Consider the following 26,510-nt stretch of genomic DNA (forward strand, 5'->3'; position numbering starts at 1 on the left):
GATGCTGTCTATGTGTGCTGGGCACTATGGCTTCTCGTTCACGTCCTGTGATGTCGCGAGCGTGGGGGTCCGGCTGTATCCGTCGTCTAGGGGCTTGCTCTTAGCGACCTTGGCGTCGTCGTCCTCCTCAGCGACAGTGCTCGCCTCGGAGCCATCCGGCCTGGCGGGCTCGTCGGCAGCGTCGATACCAGCCGCCTCGGCGTCCGCAGCGCCCTTCTCGAGCTCGGCCTGGCGCGCCCTGCGGCGCTTGGCAATCGGGTTGAGGATCCACGCAAGCACGATGATGACGCCGTCAAGCAGCACGACGAGGAAGTACTGCACGAAGGCGACCTTGTCAAACTCCTCGCGGAAGAAGAGAGACACGCCGGAGAACACGCCGCCGGCAATGTCGACGGCCATGAAGAGCAGCGAGATGCCGACGACCTCCTTGTGTTTCCAGATCTCGTAGTACTCTGGCAGCAGGCCGATGATGAGCAGCGCGCTCGTGATCCAGCCGTACATCTCCCCGGGCCAGTAGCGCCCCGCCCTCTGCCCGGCCCACAGGGCATACACGCTGCCGACTTGGAAGCCGACGAAGAAGGCGTAGAAGAGGGCCATGGCGAGGAAGACGCGCTTGAGGGACCATTTCGAGCCGTACCGCAGGCACTGGGCCCACGAGATCACGCACAGGAAGCCGAAGCACTGGGGCTGGATCTGGGTGGGGTGTGAGTTTGCTTCAATTGTGGGGAGCGAGTGGCGACGGGCAAGTGGAAATGGGGGAAGAGACGGCGGTACGGGCGATCAGACCTCTGTTCGGTCCAGCCGAAGCTGAGTGAAGGCCTGCTAATAGCGAGCCGCTCGTGCACGCCCGCGAGTCACCATGATCACCGCGCTGACGCGCGCTGACACGGCCCCACTCCACCTCGGGTTATCCGAAAAACTCTGCGCATCACACATGGCCGCGGTTCCCACTCGCTCGCCCCAGTCGCCTCGCTCGCTCGCTCGGCTGTCGCCTCCAACTCACCTGCAATGGAATCGACGACCGCTGCGAGACGAGGTACGACCCCTGGAAGATGGTCGCCATGCCCCAGACACTGCAGTGTGTGAGCAAGCATGCATCGTCGCCACTCGCGCGCGACTCACAACATGAGAATCGGACTCAACCCCTCGGTGCTCTTGTCCCGGTGGCTCTTCCAGATCTGAGGCGCGACCTGGATCGACCAGAGGATGGCGCCGATCGTGGCGAGCGTCTTGTCGGCGGCGGGGATCTCCTTCATTGTGTGTGGTGTGTGTGGTGTGTTGTGGGGGAGGCTTGCGGGGGGAGGATGGGTGGGCGGGTGGGGTGGGGTGATGTTACGGCGGCGACCTCCGCGTCGTCGTCGTCGTCGGCGTCGTTGTTGGCGCTTGTAGTGATAAAGTCGTTGGTGCGAGTGGTGGGTAGCCCCGAACAGCGTGCCCTCAGGCCCAACTTATAGCGCGTGAATGCGTTGCGCGCTTGCAAGCGACCGAGACGAAGAAATGCAACGCAACATTGTCGCGTGCCGTTGCTGTCCAATTCTTAATGGACTGCGGCACGAGGAGTCGGTTGTCGTTTCGTGGCCCCCTCCAGTCCTCGGAACGGGCGGCGCCGCGGCGCGGCAGCAGGCGGCGTATTCCCTTAGTCTCTACCCTATGTAGGGCACGATAACCACCACAGTAAGTACACTTACTCGGCCTGGCATTTCTTCCTGGCGGCACGCGTATTCTGCACACAAAGCAATCACTTGGCATGCATTAGTCGTCGTCACTGTAGCTATTAGTAGAACAAGACAAACACTTTACTCCTTGAAAACAAGGGAAAACTCGCATTTCTTCCAGACATTCTGGCAAAACTGTCGGCACATTCACCGATAAGGGCACAAGTGCGGCCACGTGGTGAATTAATGGCGTGGAATTTGTGTCAGAGCCTCTGACCACGTGTCTCGGAGCCAAATGTATCATAGATCTCGGATCAACGGCCTTCCTTCTCTCGTCATGACGGCAAAGACAAAGGAAAGGAGTTGGTCCAACCATTGTCCCTTCGCCCTTTCCAACCCCCGCCCCACCCGACAAAGTGGATGGATAACTGCTCACATCTCTACCACCCATCCACAGAGCACACCGCCCAACCTCTACTGCTGCATCCCCCACCCACGACGACAGAGCTTGCCCCGTCCCTTGCCTCCTTCTCGACGACCAATAATGGCAGAGCCTGCCGCCGTGCTGCACAATGAGGGGGAGGAGCTAGTTGATTCTTCTTCCGCCGCCGCGTCCGCTGGCGCTGCTGACGTTGCCGCTACTGCTGCTGCTGCTGCACCTGAGCATGTGGGAGAGAATGAGGAGCACGAGCAGCCAGTGTACGACCCGTCTGTGTCGCAGGACGCACCAGCCTATGACCCCTCGGTGCCCCAGACGGAGCAGACCCACTACGATCCTTCAGAGCCCCAGTCGCACTACGACCCATCACAGCCCCAAGAAGGCAGCTACGACCCATCAGAACCCCAGGACGCCGCTGTGCCCGAGGAGGAAGAACCGATGGGGTACGACCCGTCCATGCCGACTGACCCGACCGAGGCGGCGGCAGCTGCCAAAGCCGCGGCCGCTGCAAAGGCCGAGGCAGCTGCCAGGGCCGAGGCCGAGACTAGCGACCAGCCCGAGATCGGCGCGTACGACCCCTCAGTCCCACAAGGATACGACCCATCAGTCCCGCAAGGATACGACCCGTCCGTTCCGACTGATCCGGAGGAGGCGGCCGTGGTTGTCGCTGCGAGTGCGGCGGCCGCTGCTGAGGCGGCCGCACCAGACTCGGCATTAGAGGCCTCGGCCGATGCGGCAGAGGCAGTCGAGGAGGCCGTCGCGATCCCCGGTACCGACATTATCCTGCCCGCCGACGCTGTCCCGGATGGAATCGTCGTCGACCCCACGCCACCAGAGCACCACCACCTGCCCACTAATGGCCACGCCGAGATCCCAGACGCCGAGCTCAAGGCCGAGCTGCCCGAGCACCTGTCGTCGTCGTCGCCCAGTGTCGTGGCAAACCCAGGCCTTGTGCTCCACTACAGACAAGGTGGGTGGCTGATGTGACTAGCAGCAGCTGACCCCAGACCCTGACGACTCGTCGCTCGCCCTGGCGCTGTTCAACTGGGCAGTGCAGAACACTGAGATTGCCGATGCGCGCGCGTGGTACGAGGTGCTCGCTGTGGACAACCCGACTGCCGCGCAGCCGCTCCTTGCCCTCATCAACCTCGAGCTCGCGCTGTCCAACTTTACTCAGGTCGAGGAGCTCTTCGGTCGCGCGCTCCGCAGCTCGACAACTCTGATGGCCGCCGCCGATGTCAACATCTGGAGTGGGTGTCACCATGACGGCATCGCTGACCTATGCAGAGGCCTACCTGCACTACATCCGCCGCCAGAACCCCAGCGACGGCTCTGAAGGCGAGAAGGCCCGCGAGACGGTCGTCCAGGCTTACGAGTTTGCCCTCAAGGAGTGCGGCATTGACCGCGAGTCGGGCGAAATCTGGCAGGAGTACATCCAGTACCTTGGCGAATCAAAGACCAAGAACCCATGGGAGATCCAGCAGAACATTGACAACCTCCGCAAGGTGTACCACCGTGCGGTGGCCATCCCGCTCAACAATGTGGAGTCGTTGTGGAAGGCGTACGATGCGTTCGAGAGTGCGCAGAACAAGCAGACGGCAAAGACGTTCCTGGCCAACAGGTCTCCAGCGTACATGACAGCCCGTAAGGCGCTGCGCGAGCTCAGCCGGATTACCGACACCATCCCTCGACCCATCCTCCCGCCTCACCCCGACTTTTCACAAGACGACCGCCGCGTCGTCCAGGCATGGCGCGACTACCTCAAGTATGAGGAGGGCAACCCGCTCGCGAGCGATGACCCAAATCTCGTCGTCCTGCGCGTGAGCTACGCGCTCAAGAAGTGCATGGCTCAGATGCGCCACTTTGCCGACCTGTGGCACTACGCCGCAACGTACCACTTTGCTGCGGATCGCGATGACGAGGGACTCGCATTCCTCAAGGCCGGCGTTGCTGCCGTCCCCAAGAGCTTCCTGCTCACGTTTGCGCTCGCCGAGAGGGAGGAGGACAACAGGAATTACGCCGACTGCCACAAGATCTTTGACCAGCTGATTGGCCGCGTCAACGTCGAGATTGACGACTTGACAAAACAAGTCGAGCGCGAGGTCGAGATTGCGCGTGGCCCCGAGGTCCCTATTACGGCACAGCACGACCTCGAGATTGACGGCGAGGAGAGCGACGTGGCCCGCTTGGTGCGTGAGCGCGAAGAGCGCGGCAAGGCCGTCGCCCAGCGCCGGAAGCACGACGTCGACGCGGCCAAGACGGCCGCCGGCATCGCATGGGTCATGTACATGCGCTTTGCGCGCCGTGCCGAGGGCCTCAAGGCGGCCCGCGGCGTGTTTGGCAAGGCACGCAAGTCGCCCTATGTCACCTGGCACATCTTTGAGGCGTCGGCACTCATGGAGTACTACTCGAACAAGGACTCGGCCGCGCTCGCCGTCCGCATCTTGGAGCTTGGCCTCAAGAACTTTTCCGAGGACGTCGACTTTGTCATCAAGTACCTCCAGTTCCTGCTGTCCATCAATGACGACACGAACGCGCGGGCACTGTTTGAGCGCTCGGCACTCAAGATCCCTGCTGACAGCGCACGGCCGCTGTGGGACATGTGGTCCAAGTTTGAGTACATGTATGGCGACCTGACGGCTGTGCACAAGCTCGAGGCCCGCTGGGCCGAAACGTTCCCCAAGGACGTGCCGCTCAAGCGCTTCGCGCAGCGGTACACGTACGACGGGGTTGATGAGATTGCTCTGCGTGACCTCGGTGCCGGTCGCCGTGCGCCACCACAAGGGCCCAAGGCGGCTCCTGCTACTGCTCCTATCGCCGCGGCCCCTCCAACCGGACCTTCAGCCGCCATGCCACCTTTCCCTCCCAACCGGGGCCGCGTGGCGTCTCCACCTCCCAGGCAACCGCCACCCCACCTGCCAGTCACCAAGCGTGACAGGTCGCCACCCCGCTCCCCAGGCCGTCTGGACGGCTTCAAGCGTCAGCGTGGAGCGTCGCCACCACGAGTGGTGTCGGGTGGGCGCTTCTCCCCGGCGCCGCCGCGCGACAGGTCGCCTGTCCCGCCACCACGGTATGGTCCAGGCGCTGTCGCCGCCCGTGCGCCCGTGCCCCCTCCGGCGCCGGCGGCGACCGTGCCCGCCTATGCTCAGTTTGACCGCACTGGCCTGCCCAAGCCCGTGTCGTGGTTCATTGGCCAGCTGCCGCCTGCGTGCGTGTTCGACGGGCCGACCTTCCGCGCCGACGACATCATGGGTGTGTTTGAGAGCGTTTCGCCAAATCTTGCGGGGACCCACGCGCCGCCACCACCCCAGCCTGCGTATGGTCGCGGCCCACCTGCACGTGCCCCGCCACGGGCGTATGGGCCTGGACGCCGATACTAGGGGAGATGTGTAGAGTTTTAGTGTCGTGCCGCGACTGCAGACGTGTGTGTCTGCCTCATTATGCATTGTGTAGTGTGTGATGGATGGGTTTGTGGCGATCCCCACGCACTGATCGCTGATTTGTGGCGGTCACGCAGATGGCGGCGGAGGATGGGAGGGGGGGGGGTGGCCTGTGCCCCATGTCGTGCGTGTCGCGTTGTGCACCCTCCCATCCTTTGGATCCCTCGTCGTTGTGCATTGTTCGTCTCTCTGTCGACTCATCGTCGTCGTCGTCGTCTTCGTCGCCGTCGGCATTGTTCCGCCCCGCGCACGCCCTCAATCCTTCATGTCGCCAGCGCATCAGTGCTCATAAACCCCGTTGTGGTTTGGTCGAGATCACCCATCAATCACCACCTACCTACACGTCCTCTTGGATACCATACTTTTACCCATACTGCACAATGGAAACCCGCGACGACAACAACAAGCGGCCCACTCCAAAGATCGTCGCCAACAATGGCGGCGTAGAGTACGTGTGCTTCGCTCCCTTCCCACCACCCACAGCCGCCATCACGGTGGCTCGACACATAATCTCTGCAACGCACGAGCATTGTCCTCGCACCGATTGCCCTCGCACATTGCTCTCACATCATTCCCTCTGTCCCTCTCTTTCTTTCTGTCTCCCACTCACTCACACACACACCGCAGCGGAGACGACCTCCACGCGCGCCTCTTCGACCTCCTCACCGCCGCCGACGAGGAGAAGCGCTTTGCGTCGCAACCCCCCGTCCTCGGCTCGCCCTTCCGCACCCCCGTGCTAGCACTCCGCGGGCTTAGCCGCCCGCAATCAATCTACCCCTCCGACAGCATATCCATGATCCGATCCCGCTCGCGCACGGGTGGCACCGACGTCGACCCGGGCGAGGGCGAGGTCGGCGCCGCCGCCGCCGCGTACGCCGCCTACGAGGAGACGACGGCGCGCGACTCGGAGGGCGTGACTGTCGGCCCTGACATCGAGCTGGCCGCGACGTCGCAGCCCTCAGTGTCGGGCTGGGCGCCGGCCCGCGCCATTGTGTAGGTGGGGGATAGAAATCCTGCTGACACCCTAGCCCCCAAAACATGCAGCGCCACCGCGAGCGCCTGGACCGGCTCAACGACGAGACGGTGCACAACATCATCGGCGAGCTGCGGCGCGAGACAGAGAGCGCGGAGCTCGCCGACGCCGGGGCGCGGCTGGAGCGCAGCGAGAGCAAGCTGCGGGACGCAAAGTTGCGTCTTGTGCGCGAGCAGCTGCTGCGCACGACAGCAGAGCAGGCGACAGCGAGCCACGCGGACGAGGCGCGCAACGTCAAGGCCGAGCTGGCGACCGCCGTGCGCGCGCTGCGCAAGGCGCGGGACGAGGGCAAGCGGAACGACGACGAGCGCCGGCGCGCCACCCGCGCTTTTGAGGAGGCGCGCGACAGGCTGGTCAAGTACCATGAGGAGCTCAAGGTCCGCGACGCGCGCGCCGCCGGCAAGGAGGAGGGGCGGACAGAGGTGAGTGGCGGTCGGTCAAAGTGGCGGCGCTGACGACAGGCGTGGAAGGAGGCCGAGCGGTGGCTCGGGGGCAGTAGTAGTGCCCCGCCGGCGCCGCAGGCGCCACCTGCGCTCGTGTGGGCTGTTGAGCCGGGACAAAAGTCGGCGCCAGTGTACGGCCTGGTGCAGCAGGTTCCGATGGCCCCCGCGGGCTCGTTTCAGCAGGTGCCGCTGGCTCAGCCGGCGTTCCAACCAGTGCCACAGCAGCCAGCGTTCCAGGGGCCACAGCCAACCCAGCCATCCGTGGCACAAGAGTTCCAGGCCCAAATCCAGCACACACCCTCCGCCCAGCAGTGGCTGCCGAGCCAGATCAACCAGCAGTCGTTCCAGCCCAGCGTGCCCCTCACGTACGCCCAGCCGCAGCCTTACCCCGCGCCGAACCAGCAGTACATGCCCCCGACGGCAGCGTACACGCCCGTCCCTCGGCCCATCCAGACGGCCCGCAACACCCCGCTGCCACACTACCCGCCCACTCGGCCCAGCTCTGAGCGCTTCCCTCCCCCGCCCGGCCTCCCACCAGGCGTCTCACTGCCCCCCGACGTTCCTCCACCGGCCATACGTCTCTCCACACCACCCGACACGCTGCCTCCCATCATCGCGCCGATCCCCGAGCTGCCAGTCGGCGCGGCCCAGGCGTACCTCGACGATCTGGAGCACAACCGGCGCCGGAATGAACTCCTCGCCCCGCCGCGCACACGCACGCCGCACCGCCGCTCTGTGTCCGCCAGCGCAGCACAGTTTACCGAAACGTGGCCCACTGAGCCTCGCCCGCCGACTCATACCCGCAGCTCGAGTCAGCCGGAGAACAGCCGGCCCACGACGCGTCTCGCTGATCCCGACCTCCACCCTCATCTCCACCGCGAGACGTCATCCAACCTGGACTCGCGGTACCCGCTGTTCGTGCCCAGTGCCCCGGGGTCGACACACTCACGGACGCGGGGAAGCTCGGACCCTCCGCCGCAGCGGAACAGCCAGCTCAACCCCGCGTTCTACCCTCTCCCGCCGTCCAGCGTTGGAAGTGGCGTATCCCGGGCCAAGTCGGCGCGGTCCGCCACGAGGTCACGTATGGCCGGAGCGATTCGCGACAACACCGAGCTAGACCAGCTACACAAGATTGAAGAAACCGATGAGCCTGCGTTCGACCCTCGACAACCGCTTCCTGGAGCGTACCCCGCGTCATCGAGGCATGGTGGTGGACGGCCGAGGTCGCGGGTACGGCCTCACGTGCGTATACTCGACCAGCTGTAGCTGACGTTCCTTAGCCTAGCATGCCCTCGCCACTACGCTCCGAGGTCGGGGTCGGGTCTCGTCCCCGCCTCTCCACTGTCCATGAGGACGAGTATGTGCAGCGCCAGACGCAGCGGGCGCAGCAACAACAACAACACACCGACACCGAGTCGTCGCCCAGGCTAGCGAGCGAGGCCCCAACGGTGAGTGACTCACCTCGGTACGCAGGTTACTAACCCCCAGATTCTGGTGCAGCCACCGGTGGGTGATTCGAGAAAACCGTCCTTCTGGACGAGGCTCCTTGCTCTGTGAGGGGGGCACGGTCGCTCATGTGTTCGTAGTCCACTGCGACGAGGACGCCGGTCGGTACGCGGGCACCCCCGTCGGTGCAGTCTGCTTCCCGGGCAGGCTCTGTGAGGAGGGCATCGAGGACACCCACCTTGTTCCATCCTTCGCCGTCAAAGCCAGCACCGGCACAGCCGACCGCGGAGACCGCCGGACGATCGCAAACCTACCCCATTCATGACGCTTCGTCGCTCCCCCATCCACCGAAAATCGCCCATTCGACCCGCTCCGCATACTCGCCCCGCGGTCAGCCCCCACAAATCATCGACGTCGCCATATCCAAGCCTTTGCCTCCGAGCAGGGCAGGGAGCCGGGCGGCTAGTGTTGTGACGAGTGCGACTCGGGCCGTAACAATCGAAGTGGGTTGTCGGACGGTGCCACAAACGAACAAGGCTGAACTCTAAAGACTGTCCCAGATGACGACCAGCCGACATGGACGCCACCACCACCATTGGTTCCGATTCCGAGTCGCGTGGCTGGCGTGACGAGTGGTTCCAACGGCAACGGCGGCAGCGATGGCAGCCAACAGCAGCAGCAGCAGCAGCCAGTGCCGTATGCTGCATACCGTGCTGCATCGCAAGCGGCGCGTGCAGCCAAGGCACTCGCATCAGCTGCAAACGTGCCGCTGCCGCCATCGCGAGCACCGACCGATGTGGGAAGTGGGCAACGAGGCAGCGTCCCGTTGTCAACAGGGGTGCCGCGCGCTTCTCGGACCACTGTAGATGCGCGAACCGTGCCTTTGCCAGCGTCACGGTCACCGTCCCATGCCCCATCAGAATACGGCATGTAAATTGGACCCAGAGTCAATGTTGGTGTACGTGGGGAGAGATTAGTAGTGATATAGTTCAATGGGAGAGACGGTGGGTAGTGGCGGGTAAGGGCGGGAGTGTGGCGACACGTGGCAGTGGGAGTCACTTTTGGCTTGGATGGGTCTGTCTGGCGGGCTTTGTGTCCTGGTTCTGTCCTGGTCGCGGGGCTACCAGGGGGACGGTACCGCCGTGACAGCATGCATGGGTAGTGTTGCGGATGCACAAACATTGCCCAAGGCAGTGGATCCGGAGGCTCGGGCTGCTGGAGACTGCGCATACCAGCGGAGAGACAGGGCACGGATGACGGCAGGTGCTTGTATCGGTCTGGTTGGCAGCGACTGACCTGCTCGACTGGGAGATGGACCAGCACCAGGCTGGGTTAGTGGAATCCGGAGGTGGGCGAGTATGGGTGTTGGTTTGGCCGTGGCCGTGAGTTTGACGGGGGTGTAGAGGGCTGGCTGGAAGATGGGTCGAGTGTCGGCTGAGTGAAGGAGGTTGAGGAGCGGCGGCGGCGGCGGCGGCGGCGGCGGCGGAGTCGCAACTGGAAACAGCCAGTGCCAAGGCCGACCGACACGGGCGCAGCATCACCGCGAGCAGCCTCACCACCACCACCACCGACGCCGCCCCCGTCGCCAACCAGATCCCCACCATAAGCCCCGGCAACCAAAACACCGCACTTCTAACACGCTTAAGCTTGTCGCCTCGTCGCGCGCATCACACGCGGAAAACGAGGAACAAACCCGTGGCCGTGACTGACGACCAGCCACAGGCGCGCGCGCTTGAGGAGGTGCTCGACGACAACAGCTAGGTCCCGCCTTACGTTTGTGCCCGCCGCGGATGGATTCCGACAAGCCCGTTGCGTTGCGTTGCAAGGTCGTCGTTTGTCCAGCTGCTGCTGCGGCTGCGCGGGCTGCTGCGCGATCCGCGGCTTGTACTTCCTGGAGAAGGCGCGCTCTAGGTGGGCTCTGCGGCGGCATGATAAGCCACTGGGCTGCTGTGCATACATACGGCAAGTGGCTCGATAAGATACTTGTGCGGCGGCAGCATCCGCGGCGGCCCTCTCCCATGCCGAAACGCGGGAGGCTTGCTTGGTTGCTGGCGCGCGCTCGACCCTCGCCCACCCGCCCACTCGCCCACCAACTCGCTTCCCATTCCTGTTGCTGGATCTATCTGCCTCCCATCCCCCCCCCCCCCCTCCCCCCCCCACCCCCCCCCCCATGTATGTTACCGCCAAGCCCAACCCACCACCCCGTGCCCCGTGAGACAGCCGCACCAAGGAACACATGACGTCCCCGTATGAATGCCGGTATCGCTTTCGGCCGTTTCAACTACCGCTTGGGGCGTGTGGCTACGCTGGTTTCAGGCGTCCCGAATATTATTGCTTACGACATGGATGGTTGTGGTGGTGGTTGTGGTAGTTGTTCTGTTCTGCTCGCTTGGGCGCGAGTGTAGCAGTTGCGCGCTTGATCTTGCCTGCGTTTGTTCATGTTGGGCGGCTGGCTGGCGTCCTCACGGCGACGCATAAAAGGCGCTCTGTTGCAGCTCACTTGTCCCCTCATCCGACAACCCGCAACAGCATGCGCTTCACGTCTCTCATTGCGCTCATCGCCGTCCCGGCCGTGCTGGCCCAGGGCAGCCCGCCCGCGCTCCAGGGCTCGGTCACCACGCAGGGTGGCCTCGACAAGCTCGGCTCGGTCAACGTCGCCGGTGACGGCGCTGGCAACTGGTTCGCCGTCGACCCCAAGACGAACCACTACTGGACGCTCGACGGTGCCATCAAGGACACGCTCGCCAAGACTGCGCCCACCCCGGGCGTCGCCCCCGCCACCAAGCCCACGAGGGACCTCGAGTCGCTCCCCCAGCCCGTGGCCCGCCACCCCCGTGACTTTTCCCCCGGCACGGGCGTGAGCCCCAACACGGTCGGCCACCTCAACGCCCGCTGGTGGAAGTGCAAGTCGATCGGCCGCCCCTGCTCCAACTGCAAGGGCTGCAAGAAGGACTTCTGGGAGGGTCTCTGCTGCTGGAAGAAGTACTTCTGCTTCATCCCCTACGCGTGGTCCCCCACCGGCCCCGGATGGCACCCGCACCGTCGTGACGCCCTCCCCCAGGACCCCACCGACGGCGGACCCGGCAGCGGTCCCGGCGCCGGCGGCAGCACCGACGGCAGCACAACTCCTCCCCCTGCCGCCGGCGGTGGCGGCACCGACCCCGGAGCCGCTGCCGGTGGTGGTGGCGCCGCCCCCAGCCCCTCGCCCAGCCCCTCGCCCAGCCCCTCGCCCAGCCCCTCGCCCAGCCCCGCCCCTGCCCCCGCTGCTGGTGGCGGCCCCGGTGGTCCCGGCGGCGGATCGACCGCTCCCCCCGGCACCAACCCCGAGGGCGGACCCAACCCCGGCCCCGGCGGTGGTGGTAACCCCAACCCCGGTCCTGGCGGTGGTGGTGTTGGCGGCGGCGGTGTCGGCGGCGGTGGTGTCGGCCCCGGCCCCGGCCCCCAGCCCGGAGGTGGATGCTGGAAGGGTGTGTGCGACCCTTACGGCTGGTACTACCAGCAGGGCACTTGCCAGGTCTGGTAAACGGTGCGCCGAGGCAAGAATACGGCGTAGAAACAGACGACGGACGCTACCCAGTAGTATAGTGAACAAGGACAATATGCGACATTCATTAAATTGGGGCTGGTTTGCCTGGTTTTCTAGGCGGGGGGTGGACGTTTTGAGGGCTGTGAGGGGTCAGAGCTGGGCTGTAGAGGTCGTTGGGGAGGATATGGCCGTTGAAGAGGCGAGGAGGTAAGAGGACGTCAGTGACAACGAGCGCCACTTGGCAGTGCCACATTGTATTCAATCCCCCTTTTACCCGTGAGTCTGAGGCGGAGCCGCGCCCCTTCCTTCATGACGTGCAGAGACTGAATGGTGTCAGTGATGCATGGGGTGACTGTACAGGAGATGGTGTGAATGAAGTGAAGTCGACGAGTTGGGACGATGCCACCGCCCACGCGCCACATGGCAGTGCCACTTCCACCGGCCAGCGCCGAAACACCCACCGCCCAACCAGTCGTGCCGAACCACATGCATAGATAAGCTGCTGTGCATCTCCGAGGCGAGCAGCCTCGCGCAGCACATATCGGAGCACGGCTGGCCTGCAACCACGGCGAGCACACCCCGTCCTTCGCGACGGGGTTCGAGCCCGCCCCGCCCTAAACCGTTGGTCAGCGTCCCCACGCCGCTGGCCAGGAATAGCCCTCGGCATCGATAGCGAACACTGACGCGTCATCGTCGCCGACGGGCAGGCAGATGCCGATCCTGAGGGGACTGACTGATAATGTCCGACGCCGAGCCGGCGGCGCAGGGACCGGGGGGCTAAGCTACCCCCTCCCTCCCTCGGCTTCGGCGAGGTGAAACGACTCGATAGTGGGTACGCCCCACCTCCCAGGCCCCATTCTCACGCGCTCCCTTGCCCGCTCCAGTCTGCTTGTTGGCAGATCTATCACGCGTGGGTCGCGCTCCACAGTACATATCGACTCGGCGTCACTCTCTCTACCAAAAACATGCTGCATCGCCGAGGTCACGTGATATTTGCCACGCGATACCCTCGGTCACCGAGCTCAGCAACCCAGCGTAACGAGTCGTAGCGAGGTTGTAGTTTGATCCCGGTGGGGCACCCCAGGGTCTTTTGTACTCCGAGTGTCTATTCCCAGCGCGCGGCAGAGCACGAGGAAATGGTTGGCAAGAGCGCGGTGCGCAGCAAATCTGTACGCCGTCCATCGTCGTGCCGAGCCGAGCGTCGCGACGAGCAAACGCACCGCGCAAGGAGCCGCTGCCCGTGCCGTGCGTATGTGCGCGAGTGCGTACTGCTGACTGTGTCGCCCTGGCGAGCGCAGTCGCGCGCAACCGAGCTTGCACGCGGTAGTGAAAGCGGCGCGCTGGTACGCTGGTGAAAGCGGGCAAGGGGCACAAGGGACTCGATCGGGATCGGGCGACTATCGCCACCATATGTCCATATGTAAGTAGCACCGTACAGGTCGGCGGTCGGAGGCCGAGGGTCAGCCTTTATGCCGGTGGTGGTGGGGCGTGACGAGTCGTCTTGCCGACTCGATGCTGCGCTGCGCTGGTCTCGGGCGTGGAATATTTCTTTGCGTCCCCGAGGTTGACTGGAGCGAGCGAGCATGATGCAGAGGAATATAAAAGATGCAGAGATTGTGCACATGACACAGTTTACATTGGCTCATATCTATCGCGACCACAACACCCGCCACCCAAATCGAGTTCGGACAATCCGACCCACCACCGACCCACCCCTACCCCCCCACGCTCCCGAACAACAACACACACCCTCCTTCACCCTCTTCACTTCTCCACTCATGGCCGACGCGCACAGCGACAAAACGGCCGCCATGGACCCAGCAAGCAGCTCCAAGGTCGACCTCAAGGCAGGCAGCGGGCAGAGCAGCCCCGCCGCCTCGGTCCACTCGGCTTCCGCGCCGACGCCCAAGAGCCGCTCGTCGAAACGCGACGCCAGCGGCAGCAGCACGCCGCGCGAGAACAACCACCTCGTGGTCGACGAGATGCCCGCGTGGCGCTTCTGGGCCATCTTCGTCGGTATCCTCATGTCCATCTTTTTGTTCTCGCTCGACCAGCTCATCGTCGCGACTGCCATCCCGAAAATTACCGCCGAGTTCAACTCGCTCACCCAGCTCAGCTGGCTCGCGTCTGGTTTCTTGTAAGTGGAGCCCTGTTGTCATCGGGACGCTCGCTGACGCTCGCTCCCCCCAGCCTCCCCCTCCTCGGCCTCAACCTCATCTACTCGCAATGGCTTGAGATCTTCCCCTCGAAAGTAGTCATCATGTTCGCCGTCTTCATCTTCGAAGTCGGCTCGCTCGTCTGCGGCGTGGCCCCCAACATGGTCGTGCTCATCCTCGGGCGTGCGATTGCCGGCGCGGGCGCCGCAGGCATCTTCTCCGGCGGCATCATCATCATTGCGGAGATCAGCCCGCTCCACAAGCGCCCCCAGCACCTCGCCCTCATCGGCGTGTGCTTTGCCATCGCGTCGGTGCTTGGGCCGCTGGTGGGTGGCGCTTTCTCGGACCATGTGTCGTGGCGCTGGTGCTTCTACATTAACCGTGAGTGAGGCGTGGGGAAAGCTTGGGCAGCGTTCGTTTACTGACGCCACTGCAGTTCCCCTCGGCGGCGTCGCCCTCGCCCAGCTCCTCTTCTTCCTCCCCATGAAGCCGCCCCTTGGCCGCCGCGACTCATGGACGGGATGGAACAAGGGCATGATCCTCCAGGTGCTCAAGTGCGACTGGATGGGTGCGGCAATCTCCATGGCCTGGGCCGTGTGCCTCATCCTCGCCCTCCAGTGGGGCGGCGTGACCAAGAAGTGGAACGACGGGTCGGTCATCGCCTGCCTCGTCCTCACCGGCGTGCTCCCCTTCGTCTTCTTCCTCTGGGAGTGGTGGATCGGCCCCGAGCGCCAGATGTTCAAGATCCACCTCATCTTCCGCCGCACCGTGTTCGGTGCGAGCCTCACGCTCTTCATGATCTTTGCCGTCTTCATGATCGACGTCTACTACCTGTCCGTCAACCTGCAGGCAGTGTACCACTTCAGCGCGACCGCTGCCGGTGTGCGCCTGCTGCCCCTCATCATGGTGCAGATCTTCTTCCTCATCCTTTCGTCGCGCATCATCCCCAGGATCGGCTACTTCAAGCCGATCGTGGTCGCTGGCCCTGCGTTCCTGGCCATCGGCTCGGGCCTGCTGTATACGATCCGCTATGGCCACCCCATCGCGCGCCTGTACGGCTTCCAGGTGATCCTCGCGGTCGGTATCGGTCTGGCGCTCCAGAACTCGATGCTCGGCGTCCAGATCGAGCTCAAGGGCGAGCCCCAGTTCGTCTCGGCCGGCATGGGCATGTGTACGTTTGTCGGCTTTGCAGGCCGTATCATCGGCATCTCGCTCGGCGGCTCAGTGTTTGAGAACATGATCCAGCGCAACCTCCGCACCCACGTCCCCCAGCTCCCCGCGCAGCTCGTCCTCGCTGTCGTCAACGACGCTACGGCTGTCTGGAAGCTGCCCGAGGCGCTGCAGCAGCCCGTGCTTGTGCAGTACCAGGACACGCTCTCCGTCGTATACATCATTGGTGTCCCGTTCGCCATCCTCGGCTTCTTTGCTGCGCTTGTCATGAAGAATGACAAGCTGCCGAGCAAGGCCGAGACGCAGGCGCAGAACGCGGCCGCCAAGGAGCGCGCCGCTGCCAAGGCTGCCGAGGCCAAGGGCGACATTGAGGCTGCCGCTGGCGCAGAGAAGGAGTAGAGAGTGCTTTACAGTCGCCATTATAGATATCCCCCACTCGATTAGACCAAGTTAGATGTAATACTTTAGTGTTGACGAGGCGACAGTGCCACTCTCCAACTAGCTGCTGCGTTGCGCGCACACACACCAACTCACACCGGCGGACGACGCGCTCCCTCGGCGGGAATAGAGGCACGCCCTGAGCGAGGAGCCGGGGGCGACGCACGACGACACACCAGAGTCAGTTCCGTTCCGTGGCGCCAACTGGGCGCCCAAACTCAACCTAGCCCGTGTGCTTGACGGCCCTGCACATTTTCCCTGCCCTACAGTGTCTGCCGGGCCAGATCTCGCGCGCACACAGACGCAGATATTGCATGATCGACACTGGAGCGTCGATCACGCACCGGGCACCAACAAGCAAAGCTCACAGCAAGGACATGACACGGCGGTGATATCATCACGCAGGTCGGGACGGTGCAAAGCAAAGCAAGGCTTTATTTAATTGGTGGGCGTGTCGGGCGTGCCATGGTCAGTCACTGCCGCGGCGTCGCACAGCATCGGTGGGCTGGGTGCAGGCAGTGATGGGCGCCGTGCAACGCCGCGTCTCTTGCACTTTGCACATAAATCACCGCCCAGAAGAGGCTGCAGATCCCCCGCAGGCGGAGCTGCCGTTTCACTCGCGGCTGGCTGGCTGGCTGGCTGGGCTTGAGTCACGGGGCGTGTTCGGTTTCGAGAAGGTCTCGTGGAGCTGAGGAGGCGAGGCCTGTCGTGTCGGGCTTGTGCAGCGCTGTCGTTTTTCTCCTTTCTCAGGAGCCATGACCCTTTCCTTCATATTGCCTGCTGCCGTGGGTGGGAGAGGAGGTGCATTGCGGCCCTCTCTTGGCCCGACTCCCTTTGTCGCCCGTCAACATTGATCACGGCATGCCACCCGGCGTTAGGCATCAGCCGTCAGCAACAAGGATTCAGGGGCGTTCGTTTCACCCCTCTGGCCTGGTGAGCCTGGTGAGCCGCTGGGCGACAAAGCGCTGGCCGCCGCAACAACGTTAACGGGCCAAATGGGCCAAATGGGTGCAAGACTGGGCTACTAAGGCTACCCATTCACTCTGATGATGCATCTACGCCTCTCTGCCCGCAGCGCCTTCCCTTGGCCCCCTCTGGCCCGGCTCCAATTTCTCACCAGGCAGCGCCTTCCCGGAAGCGTGCAGTAGCGGGCGACATAGCGCACAGTTGATGGCGCTGGGCCTGGGCTCGACGTGGTCCGGCTGTTGCAGGCATACAGCCCCCCTCCCCCCCCTGGCCTTCAGGAGCGGAGGATCACCACGGCTGAGTGCTCCTTGGTGCTTATTTGCGGCAGGTTCAAAGTGCGCTATGCACGCTCATGATACTGATTTACCGCTTGTAGCAGCTATAGATTGGGGTGAGGGTGAAGGGCCAGGGGGGGAGAGAGCCAGGGGTTGCAAGTCTAAGGAGCAAACGACCAAGGCTAGCCTAGCCCGACACGACGATGCATGGTGTGACCTGCAGCAGTGCTTGAATACATAGGGTGACGTCCAAACCCAAACGGCGCACCAGGGTGTCGGGATTCCAGCCGGGCGAGCTGGCGTGCTGGATGGGCGACGTCTGACGTTGACGGGTTCGGCGAATGTCTCAGGCAAAGTGAACAGAGGCGAGGGCCGAGGCATACGACGGACAGACAGGCAGGCAGGCAGGCAGGCAGGCAGGCAGGCAGGCAGGCAGGCAGGCAGGCAGGCAGGCAGGCAGGCAGGCAGGCAGGCAGGCAGGCAGGCAGGCAGGCAGGCAGGCAGGCAGGCAGGCAGGCAGGCAGGCAGGCAGGCAGGCAGGCAGGCAGGCAGGCAGGCAGGCAGGCAGGCAGGCAGGCAGGCAGGCAGGCAGGCAGGCAGGCAGCAAGGCAAAGCAAAACTAAGGGCCCGATTAAAGTGACGAACCGAACCTTCGCGCTGCGGCAAGGAGCCCAGGAGCTCGAGACATTGAAGAGGCACGCCACCCAGCAGGCAAGCAACACCGCTGCCGCTGCCGCCGCCGCACTCTGCCACCGAGAGACACGGTTTGTTGCCCCTCGTCTCATGTCAAGCCAAACGGGCCAAGGAGGGGGCGCAAGCAAGACTGACTGCCCCTGGCTGCGGCCCGCCCGTTGTTGCTTACCCCTCTCTCTCCACCCTCCAACAGCCTGCACAACCAACTCACCACCACATATCATCTTGATACTTGCTTGTTGCTTTTCACCACTTTGCACTTTTGATTCTTCTTGCGTCGACCGACGGCACGCCAGACGGCTCGACTGCTCTCCACTCGGCAGCACCCGACTCTCTCACACTCTCACACAAACAAATAGCCCACGCGACCGACGGGCCCACCCACCCAGCATTCGCCGCCGCCAGCCGCCAGATCTCACCATCACACATCCATCTCCCCCCGTTCCCTCCCTCCTTCTCTCCTTCCCCCCCACCCCACCACCACACCACTTTGAAACGCGTGCATTTGACAATCTTTTGCGCCAATCATCCTCTTGTCTTGTCACGATCCCCCACTCTCGACGCGTAGACGCGACTAGGACTTGCCCTCTCTCACTGCCGACTTTTGCACAGACGCTAGTCGCGCCGCGCACATCCAGACAAAGCCGCCTGTCGTCGTACCCCTTGGTCGACCTGTCTTGTCCCCGCCCCCCCTTCCCTTTTCCCCGTACGTCTCATCGACAAAAGAAAGTCACCCTCTCCCCAATCGACGACGCATCAATCAATCGCATCGACGACCACAGCGACGACAACGACGCACACTTGCACACACATTGTCGACTCGCATTTTGTTTACTGCTCGACACTTTGGCACCCCCGCCTTTGCCTACAACGCACAGACAGTCGGTGCATCATCATTGTTTACGCCGCTTGTCACCCGCCCCACCAGCACCCACCTTGCCCCCCTCACCCATCACGCATCACGCTGGCAACATGACTGCCATTAGCCCCATGCGCAACCGCTTCGACTATGCGTCGGCCATGCACCCGTGAGTCTCTTGCTCCAACCACCATCCACACTCTGTCCCGCATCTCGATGTTGTTGCGTTCGCACACACATTGAGTCGATGTCGTCTTCCTCTTCACACTATCAATGTGTTTTGGAATGCATCGCCGGGTCGATCCTTCCCCCCCCTTCCCCCCCCCCCTTGCGTCTTGTTGTTGTTGTTGTTGCCGATGATGATGGTCGTGCTGACACCTGACGCCTCTACGCCATTGTTCCCCTCGCCTGTCCCCCATACACCGCCCCCCACCACGCCTTGCCCTCACCGCCGCCTCCGACGCCTCGTCGTTGACACGGACCCCACCACACACCACACCCACCTGGCCGAACACGAATGCCGTTTACCACCGGGCCCATCCATTCCTCACCTTCCCTGTTTGTCCCCTCTCGTCGCGACTTGCATCACTCGACATCACAACTCTTTATCCATCACTCCATCCACTCGCCGCCACCACTAAAAATGTCGTTGCACGCCGCAATGACCTCGGCCACGCACGGACCAAACGACTATGCACCGTCCTCCATCTCACCCAATGATCGGGTAACTCACCGCGTCTCGGCGCCGCCCACCACTTCCCACGCCCCGTTACGCATCTCGCCCCCGCCGCTGCACCACCGACGCCGCCCCTCGACGCCGCCCCCCTCGTCGCCCGACTCGCTTCATGTCGACGTCGGCCATGGCCTTGACAACGACCGCGCTCGCTTCAACAACGCGACCCACCCGCCGCCCGTCTACACGCCAACGACCCACGCCCATCACTGGCCACAAACCGAACAATCACCCACCTACAGGACCTCTTCGCTTCGCGACCCACCACCCAACGCCACGCCGCCCGTGGGAAGCAGGTCGCCGTCCGCTCGCGCCACAGACGACCGTGACGACCGCCGAAAGGGCAAGGCACGCGAGAGAGAAGACCTGTGAGTCTTGACATCCATTCCTGCAGCATAGGTGGAATGGCACGTGTAGTGGGGGGAGCGGGGCTAGGGGCGGCTGAGAGGCTGCAGCCAACAGTGGTGCCGGGTGGCTGCCAGCCAGTGAATGGGTCGCGACCGTGGTCTATGGCTGCCTTGGCCAGATCTGAGACACTCTGCGACCGTCCGCGCGCGTTGCGGCCGCCAGACATGAGTTGCAGCTATTTTCCGCCCATCCCAGCACCAAGCCCACCGGTTTGAACTAGTGTCATTCCGACCTAGTTCAAACCTTGGCAAGTCACCCTGCCCATGTGCTGGTGGTGCTGCGGCTGCTGCGACTGCATAGCTGCATCCCCTCCCCAGACCACTACCGCGACACCCACCATCCTTCCCATCCTTCCCGCGCTTGCCGCCATTTTGTCCAGTAACACGCACTGACACCTTTGCCTTCTTCGTTCACACACCTACCATCACCACCACCACCATCATACGCACCGACACGTCCCTTTTTCCCCTTTGCCATTTACTTCTCCTCTTTGCGTATCGGCCCCTGTTGCTCAATGCTCAATGTCTTCGTCGACGTCGTCCTACCATGACATTACCATTCTTGTCAACCGCGAACGATCATCCAGCCCCGACGACGACGACAAGCGCCCAGACAAGCGGAGCCGTACCCATGCTCGCGGCTCAGGCCGCCTCAGCGGCGACTCGCCCTCAAAGCTCGGCTCTGGACCATCCGCCCCGGGCGAGTCGCAGTCGACTGGCAAAAGCCGCCCGCCGGGGCTCGCACCCATCAAGCCCATTGGCTTTGCCGCATCTCGTGAGGCCCGCCGCGAGGACGGAACGGATCGTGCCATCCCTTCGCCCGTTGTCATGGGCTTTGACTTCAAGAGCATTGACGAGGAGCAGCTCAAGACTGTGGGTCACTTTTTGGCGCAGCAGCGGGCGCGTCGTGTCGCCTGGGAAACTGACACGTCGTTAGGTTCGCGACACCATCAGCATCAAGGAGCAGCAGCAGGCGCTGATTGCTCAACGGCGCAAGGAGATGGCTGCCAGCCAACCGACGACGCCCCGCGAGCTCACCTTCAAAGGGTGGACGCCCAAGGAGACTGAGAAGCGCAGCGTTGGTGTTCGTCGTGAGAAGACGCGCGACAAGGTCGAGCGCATGAGCATTGTCACTTCCAACAGCGACAAGGACGTTGTCCCGGGATCCAAGAGCGCGCCTCTGAACCAGGGCCTTGCGAGCCAGCAGCAGTCACCACGCGAGCCTCCTTCGGGCTCGCAGACTGCCATGCCGCAGCACATTCTCCCTCCCATGCACTCGCACTACCATCAGCAGCACCACCACCACCTGGCCGACCCACGGACGGCCCCAGTCAGCCACACGCGTTCTGGTCGTCCAGAGGAGAACAACTTTGCGCGTCAGCAGCAGCCCTACTACCAGGCAACAGTGCACCCCGGCCCTCCTGGCGGCCCGCCCTCTGCTACGGGATCCACGCACCGCACATCCCAGGACACGCGCTACCCTGAGATCAGCCTCGACATGGCTGGTCCCAGGTCGGCACGGCCGCAGCCGCAGCCTTCTACTGCGGACCGCCGCACGTTTTCGGTCACTGGCATCGCCGGACACCCGTCGGCGTACCCTCCATCGCCTCACGCTCGTGGCCCTCCTCCTGGCCCCAGCTCGGGTGTCCCCCCACCGCAGCGTGCGTCGAACGGCCACCACCGCGGCAACGGCGGCTACTCTGCATCTCCATCGCCCCCACACCAGACGACGCACACGCACCACCGCGAGCAGTTCCTGGCTCCTTTCAGCCAGCTCTACGACTTGCTGGGCAGTGTCGACAACCTGCGCTACTCGTTGCAGGACATGATCCACCGCGGCGAGTCTGCCTACGCTGCACAGATGGCGGCGACAGCCGACTTCAAGGCGACGGCGGCCCAGGCCGGCAACCTCTTGGCCACGCTTCAGCAGTCGGCCGAAAGTCTCAAGGAGATGGTGCGCTACGAGGTGGACCGGGCCGGCAGTGCCGAGCGTCGCGAGGTGGACGATCTTCGCGACCGCATCCGGCTGCTCGAGGAGCGTCTCGACCGCCGCTAAGCCGCCGCCGCCGCCTCTGTTCACGCCTGCCCCATGTGTATAACGGACAATCTCGGTCATCTCTTGTGTCTCCTCCTTGTTTTGGTCATCGCCTGTCGCCCTCTCTGTTCGGCATCTACAGTTTCAACTGCTCCACTCGTGCGATACAACATACATACACGGTCGCGGGTCTCAAAAGTCTGCGCGTTGGTCCCGGAAGCATGGCTCGATGTACAATAGCGCAATAGCTGGACATGTTATTGATGGTTAGACGGACGGGGAGCGAGCTCGCTTCGCTCGCTCGAGAGGGTTCTGTGTGGTATTGTGCGGCGCAGTATTGTGCGCGACGGGCGGCCATCAATAGATACAACGAGGTGGACGCTGCTGTCGGTGGACAATGGTTGAAGGGGTGATTGTTGATCGGCCCGCGGTCCGCGGTCCGTGACGGTGACTGACGGGCACGGCGGTTGTGGCCCGAGATCTGCTCATTCAACGTGCGGCGGCAGTGCGGCATGGGCGACGAGTGCAGCTTTTGCACTGCGGATGGATGGCCACAACCATGTGCAGCATGCAGCAGTCCGGGTGCGAAGACTGCAGCGTACCGTCGACAGCGCGCGGTTCCTCACCGTACCGTCCTCACCCAGGCCTTAATATAGCAACAGCGAGGGTGTGCTGCACGCACGATGCATTGTCGCGAGCAACGTGAACAAGGCAGCGAGTGATGCAAGTGATGCCCACGGGTCGTGCTGATTGGCTCGGAAGGGGCTGTGGGAGTGTGGCACCCATGTTACCCACCATCATGACCGGTCGGGTCCCCGTTTTGAAAGTGACGACCTTGTCGGTCTCTTTTGAGGTCGCGGCGGTCACCACTCTGCGCGGCAGGCGAGTGATACGGCGCTGTTGCGACGACTCTTCTGTTCGTGTTCTTGTTGCTCTCGGCATCCTCGAGCAGAGTACATAACGACGCGCCAAGAACGTATTTCGAGCCCGCCAAGACAAACGACGCCGACGACCTCGACGACAACAGCGAAACCAAAAGTTTGAGGCAGCGGACAATACTACTGCTCCACTCGATTATCAACCCCAACCCCCACCCACACCACAATGTCCGCCCCCGCCATCGCTGCTGCGTTCCACGCGGCCGTCACGCAGCTCGACGACGCCGCGCCCGCCGACCCGTGCGCTGCGTCCTTTAGCGAGAGCCACTGGGGGCTGCGTATCGCGTCCGTGTTCATCATTCTTGTGAGTTGCGCAAGCAGAGCGAGCAGCGGAGCTGCGAGCGGTGTGGGTGGGTGGGGGATGGCGGGCAAGGCCTTCGGCGTTTGAACTGCTGGCTGCTGGCGACCGTACCGGTCACCGCCGCAACGGTCACTGCCTCTGACCGCTCGCTGGCGTCATCCGCCCCCCCCCCCCCCCCGCCCCCGCAAGGCCCAAGCCCCAAGCCCAAGCACGACACTAACCACCCCTCTTCTCCCCAGGTCACATCGCTCTTCGGCACGCTCCTCCCGATCTTCCTGCGCAACTCGTCGTTCGTCCCGCGCTGGGCGTTCGAGTTTGCCAAGTTCTTCGGCTCGGGCGTGATCATCGCGACGGCGTTCATCCACCTGCTCGCGCCCGCATTCCAGGAGCTCGGCTCGCCATGCCTCACGGGCGCATGGCAGGAGTACACGTTCGCGCCGGCGATCGCCATGATCTCGGTGCTGTTCATGTTCTTCGCCGAGGTCGCGGCCTACCGGCTGGGCACAAAGCGCCTGCTGCGCCTCGGCGTCGCGTACTCGACCCACGCGGAGGACGCGACCGACGCGCACGCCCACTCGCACCGCCACGACCCGCCGCTTGACGTCGACACGTCGGGTCCCGAGTCGCAGGCGCACGTCCACCCCTCCATCTCGCACACGCACGCCGACGAGCACGGCGAGAGCGCACACTCGCACGCTGTTGCGCTCGCCGAGAAGGGCCGCAAGGACACGGAGAGCGCGTCGTCGCATTCTGATCTCGAGCACGCGCCGTCGAGCGCCGAGGCCACCGCGCAGCTCATCGCCGTCGCGGTGCTCGAGTTTGGCGTCATGCTGCACTCGATCATCATCGGCCTGACGCTTGCCGTGTCGGACGAGTTTGTCGTCCTCTTCATCGTCATCATCTTCCACCAGATGTTCGAGGGTCTCGGTCTCGGCTCGCGTCTCTCGGCGCTTAGCCTGCCCAAGAAGTTCAACTCGTCGCGCTACGTCGCGGCCATCATCTACGCCATCTGCACCCCCGTCGGTATTGCCGTCGGCCTCGGTATCCGCCAGACGTACAACGGCAACGGCGTCGCCGCCAACATTGTTTCCGGCATCCTCGACGCCATTTCCGCCGGCATCCTGCTCTACACCGGCCTCGTCGAGCTCCTCGCCCACGAGATCCTCCTCAACCCCAGAATGATGAAGAGCTCGGACGGCAAGCTCACCTACGTCTTCCTGTGTATCTGCGCCGGTGCCGGCCTCATGGCCCTCCTCGGCCGCTGGGCATAGATAGACAACAGAGAAAGAGCATGTGGCGGCGAGTGGAGTAGAGCGAGTGGCGGCGCAGCAGTCAGCAGCTTATAGAGTTCATTCAGGTCATAATGTATCATTGGTCACTTTTCCGTTGCGAGACCGCCTCTAACCCACCCCGAGCCCAAACTCTTCCGTCTCCCCCGCCTACTCAACCGTGTTCCACCGCTCGACGTTCTGTCGGATCTGGAGAGCACGCCGAGCGTTCTTCAGCGGCAGTTGTCGGAGCGCTGCCTGCGCGGCGTGGTACTGTCGGTCGTCCTCGATGCCGATGGGGCTGCCGTGCGTGCCAAAGACGCCAGGGGCGCTCCACCTCTCGTTGCTCACACCCAAGGATATGTTGCTCATGGCAATCTTGTTGAGCCCGAACTGCGCCTGCGTCTTGGCCATCCGCCGCTCCTTCTCGGCCTCCTGCACGATCTGGCCGTTGACGAGTATCGTCTCGGCGTACACCTGGGTGCGCTCGCGCGCGATGCCAAGCAGCACGGGCAGCGGGAGGCCGCCAGCACACGCACGGAGCCAGAGCGCGCGCATGCGCGGGCTCCACAGCGAGCAGATCCCCGTGGCCTGCGCGTTGCGCAGCGGTGCACGGCCTGCCAGGCTCGTGTGCGACCCGAAGGTCACCCAGCATGCGGGGCAGATCCTCAGCTCGGAGAAGCCGAACCACTGCCCGGTTGCCTGTTCGTGGTGCGGACAGCGCGGCATCCCCTCTACGGCGCGGGCGAGCGTGTCGATCCGCCACCTGCCGAGGCTGACGCTCTCGGCGAGCGCGGTGCGCATGGTCTGGCCCATCGGGGTGGAGGGGCACAGATCGCAGCTCCACTCGACTCCGGGCGGCGGCGACGCGCGCTGGAAGAAGGGATGCAGGCCGAGCGGCTCGACGTAGCTCGCCGCGCAGGCGGGGCACACTGCAAAGTCGAGCCCGGGCAGCTGAACCCACGAGTTGTCGGGCTTCGCGCCCGCGGGACTGCATTCTGGCGCCGCGAGCGCAGCGCGCGCAAAGTGGATGAAGCGGGGCACGTTGCCGTCCACCAGCGTCCACGACCACAGGTCGGCCAGCTTGTGCATGTCGCACGAGGCCTGCTCCCAGTCGTGCGGGCCGAGCGGCACAAACTCGGCGTCGTAGGGCGAGAAGGCGACCAGGTCGAGGTAGCACGCGTCGCAGGCGACGAAGCCGTCCACGTGCTGGCGCGTAGTGTACCAGCTGTACGTGGACCCGGGGACCTGCTCGCCCAAGCAGCGCGGCATCTGCGCGCGGTCGCGCATGAGCGCGACGACGCCAGCGGGCGGGATCTGGCTCCACGCGGCGCGGACGGCGCGCGGGGCAAGGTCACACGTCCACTCCGTCATGGCTGCCGTCTGTTCCCAGTTGGAAGAGGGGAGAGCGAGCACAAAGTCCTCGTAGCACGCCGCGCAGGCCATCACGTCGTCCGCGCCAGGAGGGTGGAAGTATCGCGTGCCCGGGGCGCTCCCCTCGCTGCCGGGGCAGGACATGCGCGCGCGCTTGCCGAGGAAGGCCTCGAGCGCGCCGCGGTCCCCGGCGCGGAGGAGGGCCTTGGCGCGCGGCGTGTCGAAGATACAGCTCGCGCCAGGGGCCGCGTCGTAGCTCTCGAATGCGGAGCGCAGACTCCCAGCAGCAGCATGGCACGCGGTACACATCGCCAGCTGGGGGTAGCTCGGGTGCCGGTAGAACGTCATCGGGAGCACGGACGGCCACGGGAGGTGTCATGCGAGGGCTGTTGGCCCCGGGGTGTCGCGCGCCATAGGAGGGATGGTGGCGGGCGTCGGTGGGGCAGGGGCGGGGGCGGGCGGCGATGTCGTCGGCCCCGGGGCAGGGGCGGCAAGCGACAGCACGCCTAGCCGGGCCGAGAGGTCATCGTTGGGCGAGGGGAGCGGCCGGCCGGTCGGCAGCGCGGGCGGCGACGAAGCTGGGTTGGACGGCGGTGGGGAGATGGGCAGCTGGGCCCCTACCGGCGGCTGGGGCGGCAGCTGGGGGAGGGCGCGCGCCGTTGGCGGGGGGAGGGGCGGCGCTGCTGGCGGAGAGAGCGGCGGGGAGAGGGGCGCGCCTGCGCCGCCGCCGCCGGTGTATGTGTCGGGCTGGGCGTGCGTGCTCGCCGACGGCGGCGCGGGGTAGGGGTAGCTCGCTGGTGGTGCCGGGGCACTGGAGGCCGCTTGCGGCGCGGGGTAGGCTGGATAGCCCGGGGCAGGGGCGCTGGGGGGAGCTGCTTGGGCGGCGGGGTGCGCTGGATAGCCTGCGCCATAGCT

General features: G+C 64.2%; 8 protein-coding genes across 8 annotated transcripts; 6 read left to right on the forward strand and 2 right to left on the reverse strand.

Moving 5' to 3' along the window:
• Positions 1 to 24: 24 nt before the first annotated feature.
• On the reverse strand, positions 25 to 1,309 carry SPAC2E12.03c_1 (putative protein; the record flags this gene model as incomplete). Its single annotated transcript, XM_062775945.1, has 3 exons — positions 1,123 to 1,309; positions 1,004 to 1,073; positions 25 to 693 (listed from the first exon to the last, which is right to left on the reverse strand). Exons 1-3 carry the CDS (start codon positions 1,254 to 1,256, stop codon positions 25 to 27), a joined length of 873 nt encoding a protein of 290 aa, XP_062631929.1. The 5' UTR covers positions 1,257 to 1,309.
• Positions 1,310 to 2,039: 730 nt separating this feature from the next.
• On the forward strand, positions 2,040 to 5,545 carry RNA14 (mRNA 3'-end-processing protein RNA14). Its single transcript, XM_062775946.1, has 3 exons — positions 2,040 to 3,064; positions 3,102 to 3,344; positions 3,382 to 5,545. The coding sequence occupies exons 1-3, from the start codon at positions 2,200 to 2,202 to the stop codon at positions 5,472 to 5,474; spliced, it is 3,201 nt and encodes a 1,066-aa protein (XP_062631930.1). The 5' UTR covers positions 2,040 to 2,199; the 3' UTR covers positions 5,475 to 5,545.
• A 369-nt stretch (positions 5,546 to 5,914) lies between these two features.
• LOC62_07G009391 (uncharacterized protein) lies at positions 5,915 to 8,567 on the forward strand (the record flags this gene model as incomplete). Its single annotated transcript, XM_062775947.1, has 6 exons — positions 5,915 to 5,982; positions 6,162 to 6,527; positions 6,563 to 6,989; positions 7,029 to 8,252; positions 8,291 to 8,458; positions 8,499 to 8,567. The coding sequence occupies 6 exons, from the start codon at positions 5,915 to 5,917 to the stop codon at positions 8,565 to 8,567; spliced, it is 2,322 nt and encodes a 773-aa protein (XP_062631931.1).
• Positions 8,568 to 10,986: 2,419 nt separating this feature from the next.
• On the forward strand, positions 10,987 to 11,979 carry LOC62_07G009392 (uncharacterized protein; the record flags this gene model as incomplete). The annotated part of the gene is made up of 1 exon (XM_062775948.1): positions 10,987 to 11,979. The coding sequence occupies one exon, from the start codon at positions 10,987 to 10,989 to the stop codon at positions 11,977 to 11,979; it is 993 nt and encodes a 330-aa protein (XP_062631932.1).
• A 1,647-nt stretch (positions 11,980 to 13,626) lies between these two features.
• aurT (Rubrofusarin-specific efflux pump aurT) lies at positions 13,627 to 15,782 on the forward strand. Its single transcript, XM_062775949.1, has 3 exons — positions 13,627 to 14,119; positions 14,173 to 14,519; positions 14,575 to 15,782. Exons 1-3 carry the CDS (start codon positions 13,761 to 13,763, stop codon positions 15,705 to 15,707), a joined length of 1,839 nt encoding a protein of 612 aa, XP_062631933.1. The 5' UTR covers positions 13,627 to 13,760; the 3' UTR covers positions 15,708 to 15,782.
• A 2,112-nt stretch (positions 15,783 to 17,894) lies between these two features.
• Positions 17,895 to 22,319, forward strand: LOC62_07G009394 (uncharacterized protein). Its single transcript, XM_062775950.1, has 4 exons — positions 17,895 to 18,708; positions 19,515 to 19,640; positions 20,267 to 20,552; positions 20,617 to 22,319. The coding sequence occupies exons 1-4, from the start codon at positions 18,653 to 18,655 to the stop codon at positions 21,733 to 21,735; spliced, it is 1,587 nt and encodes a 528-aa protein (XP_062631934.1). The 5' UTR covers positions 17,895 to 18,652; the 3' UTR covers positions 21,736 to 22,319.
• Positions 22,320 to 22,651: 332 nt separating this feature from the next.
• Positions 22,652 to 24,337, forward strand: ZRT2 (Zinc-regulated transporter 2). Its single transcript, XM_062775951.1, has 2 exons — positions 22,652 to 22,956; positions 23,193 to 24,337. Exons 1-2 carry the CDS (start codon positions 22,819 to 22,821, stop codon positions 24,222 to 24,224), a joined length of 1,170 nt encoding a protein of 389 aa, XP_062631935.1. The 5' UTR covers positions 22,652 to 22,818; the 3' UTR covers positions 24,225 to 24,337.
• A 55-nt stretch (positions 24,338 to 24,392) lies between these two features.
• LOC62_07G009396 (uncharacterized protein) lies at positions 24,393 to 25,943 on the reverse strand (the record flags this gene model as incomplete). The annotated part of the gene is made up of 1 exon (XM_062775952.1): positions 24,393 to 25,943. One exon carries the CDS (start codon positions 25,941 to 25,943, stop codon positions 24,393 to 24,395), a length of 1,551 nt encoding a protein of 516 aa, XP_062631936.1.
• Positions 25,944 to 26,510: the final 567 nt, after the last annotated feature.

Source organism: Vanrija pseudolonga, chromosome 7 (assembly GCF_020906515.1).
Source record: "Vanrija pseudolonga chromosome 7, complete sequence".
In the NCBI taxonomy this organism is placed as follows: domain Eukaryota; kingdom Fungi; phylum Basidiomycota; class Tremellomycetes; order Trichosporonales; family Trichosporonaceae; genus Vanrija; species Vanrija pseudolonga.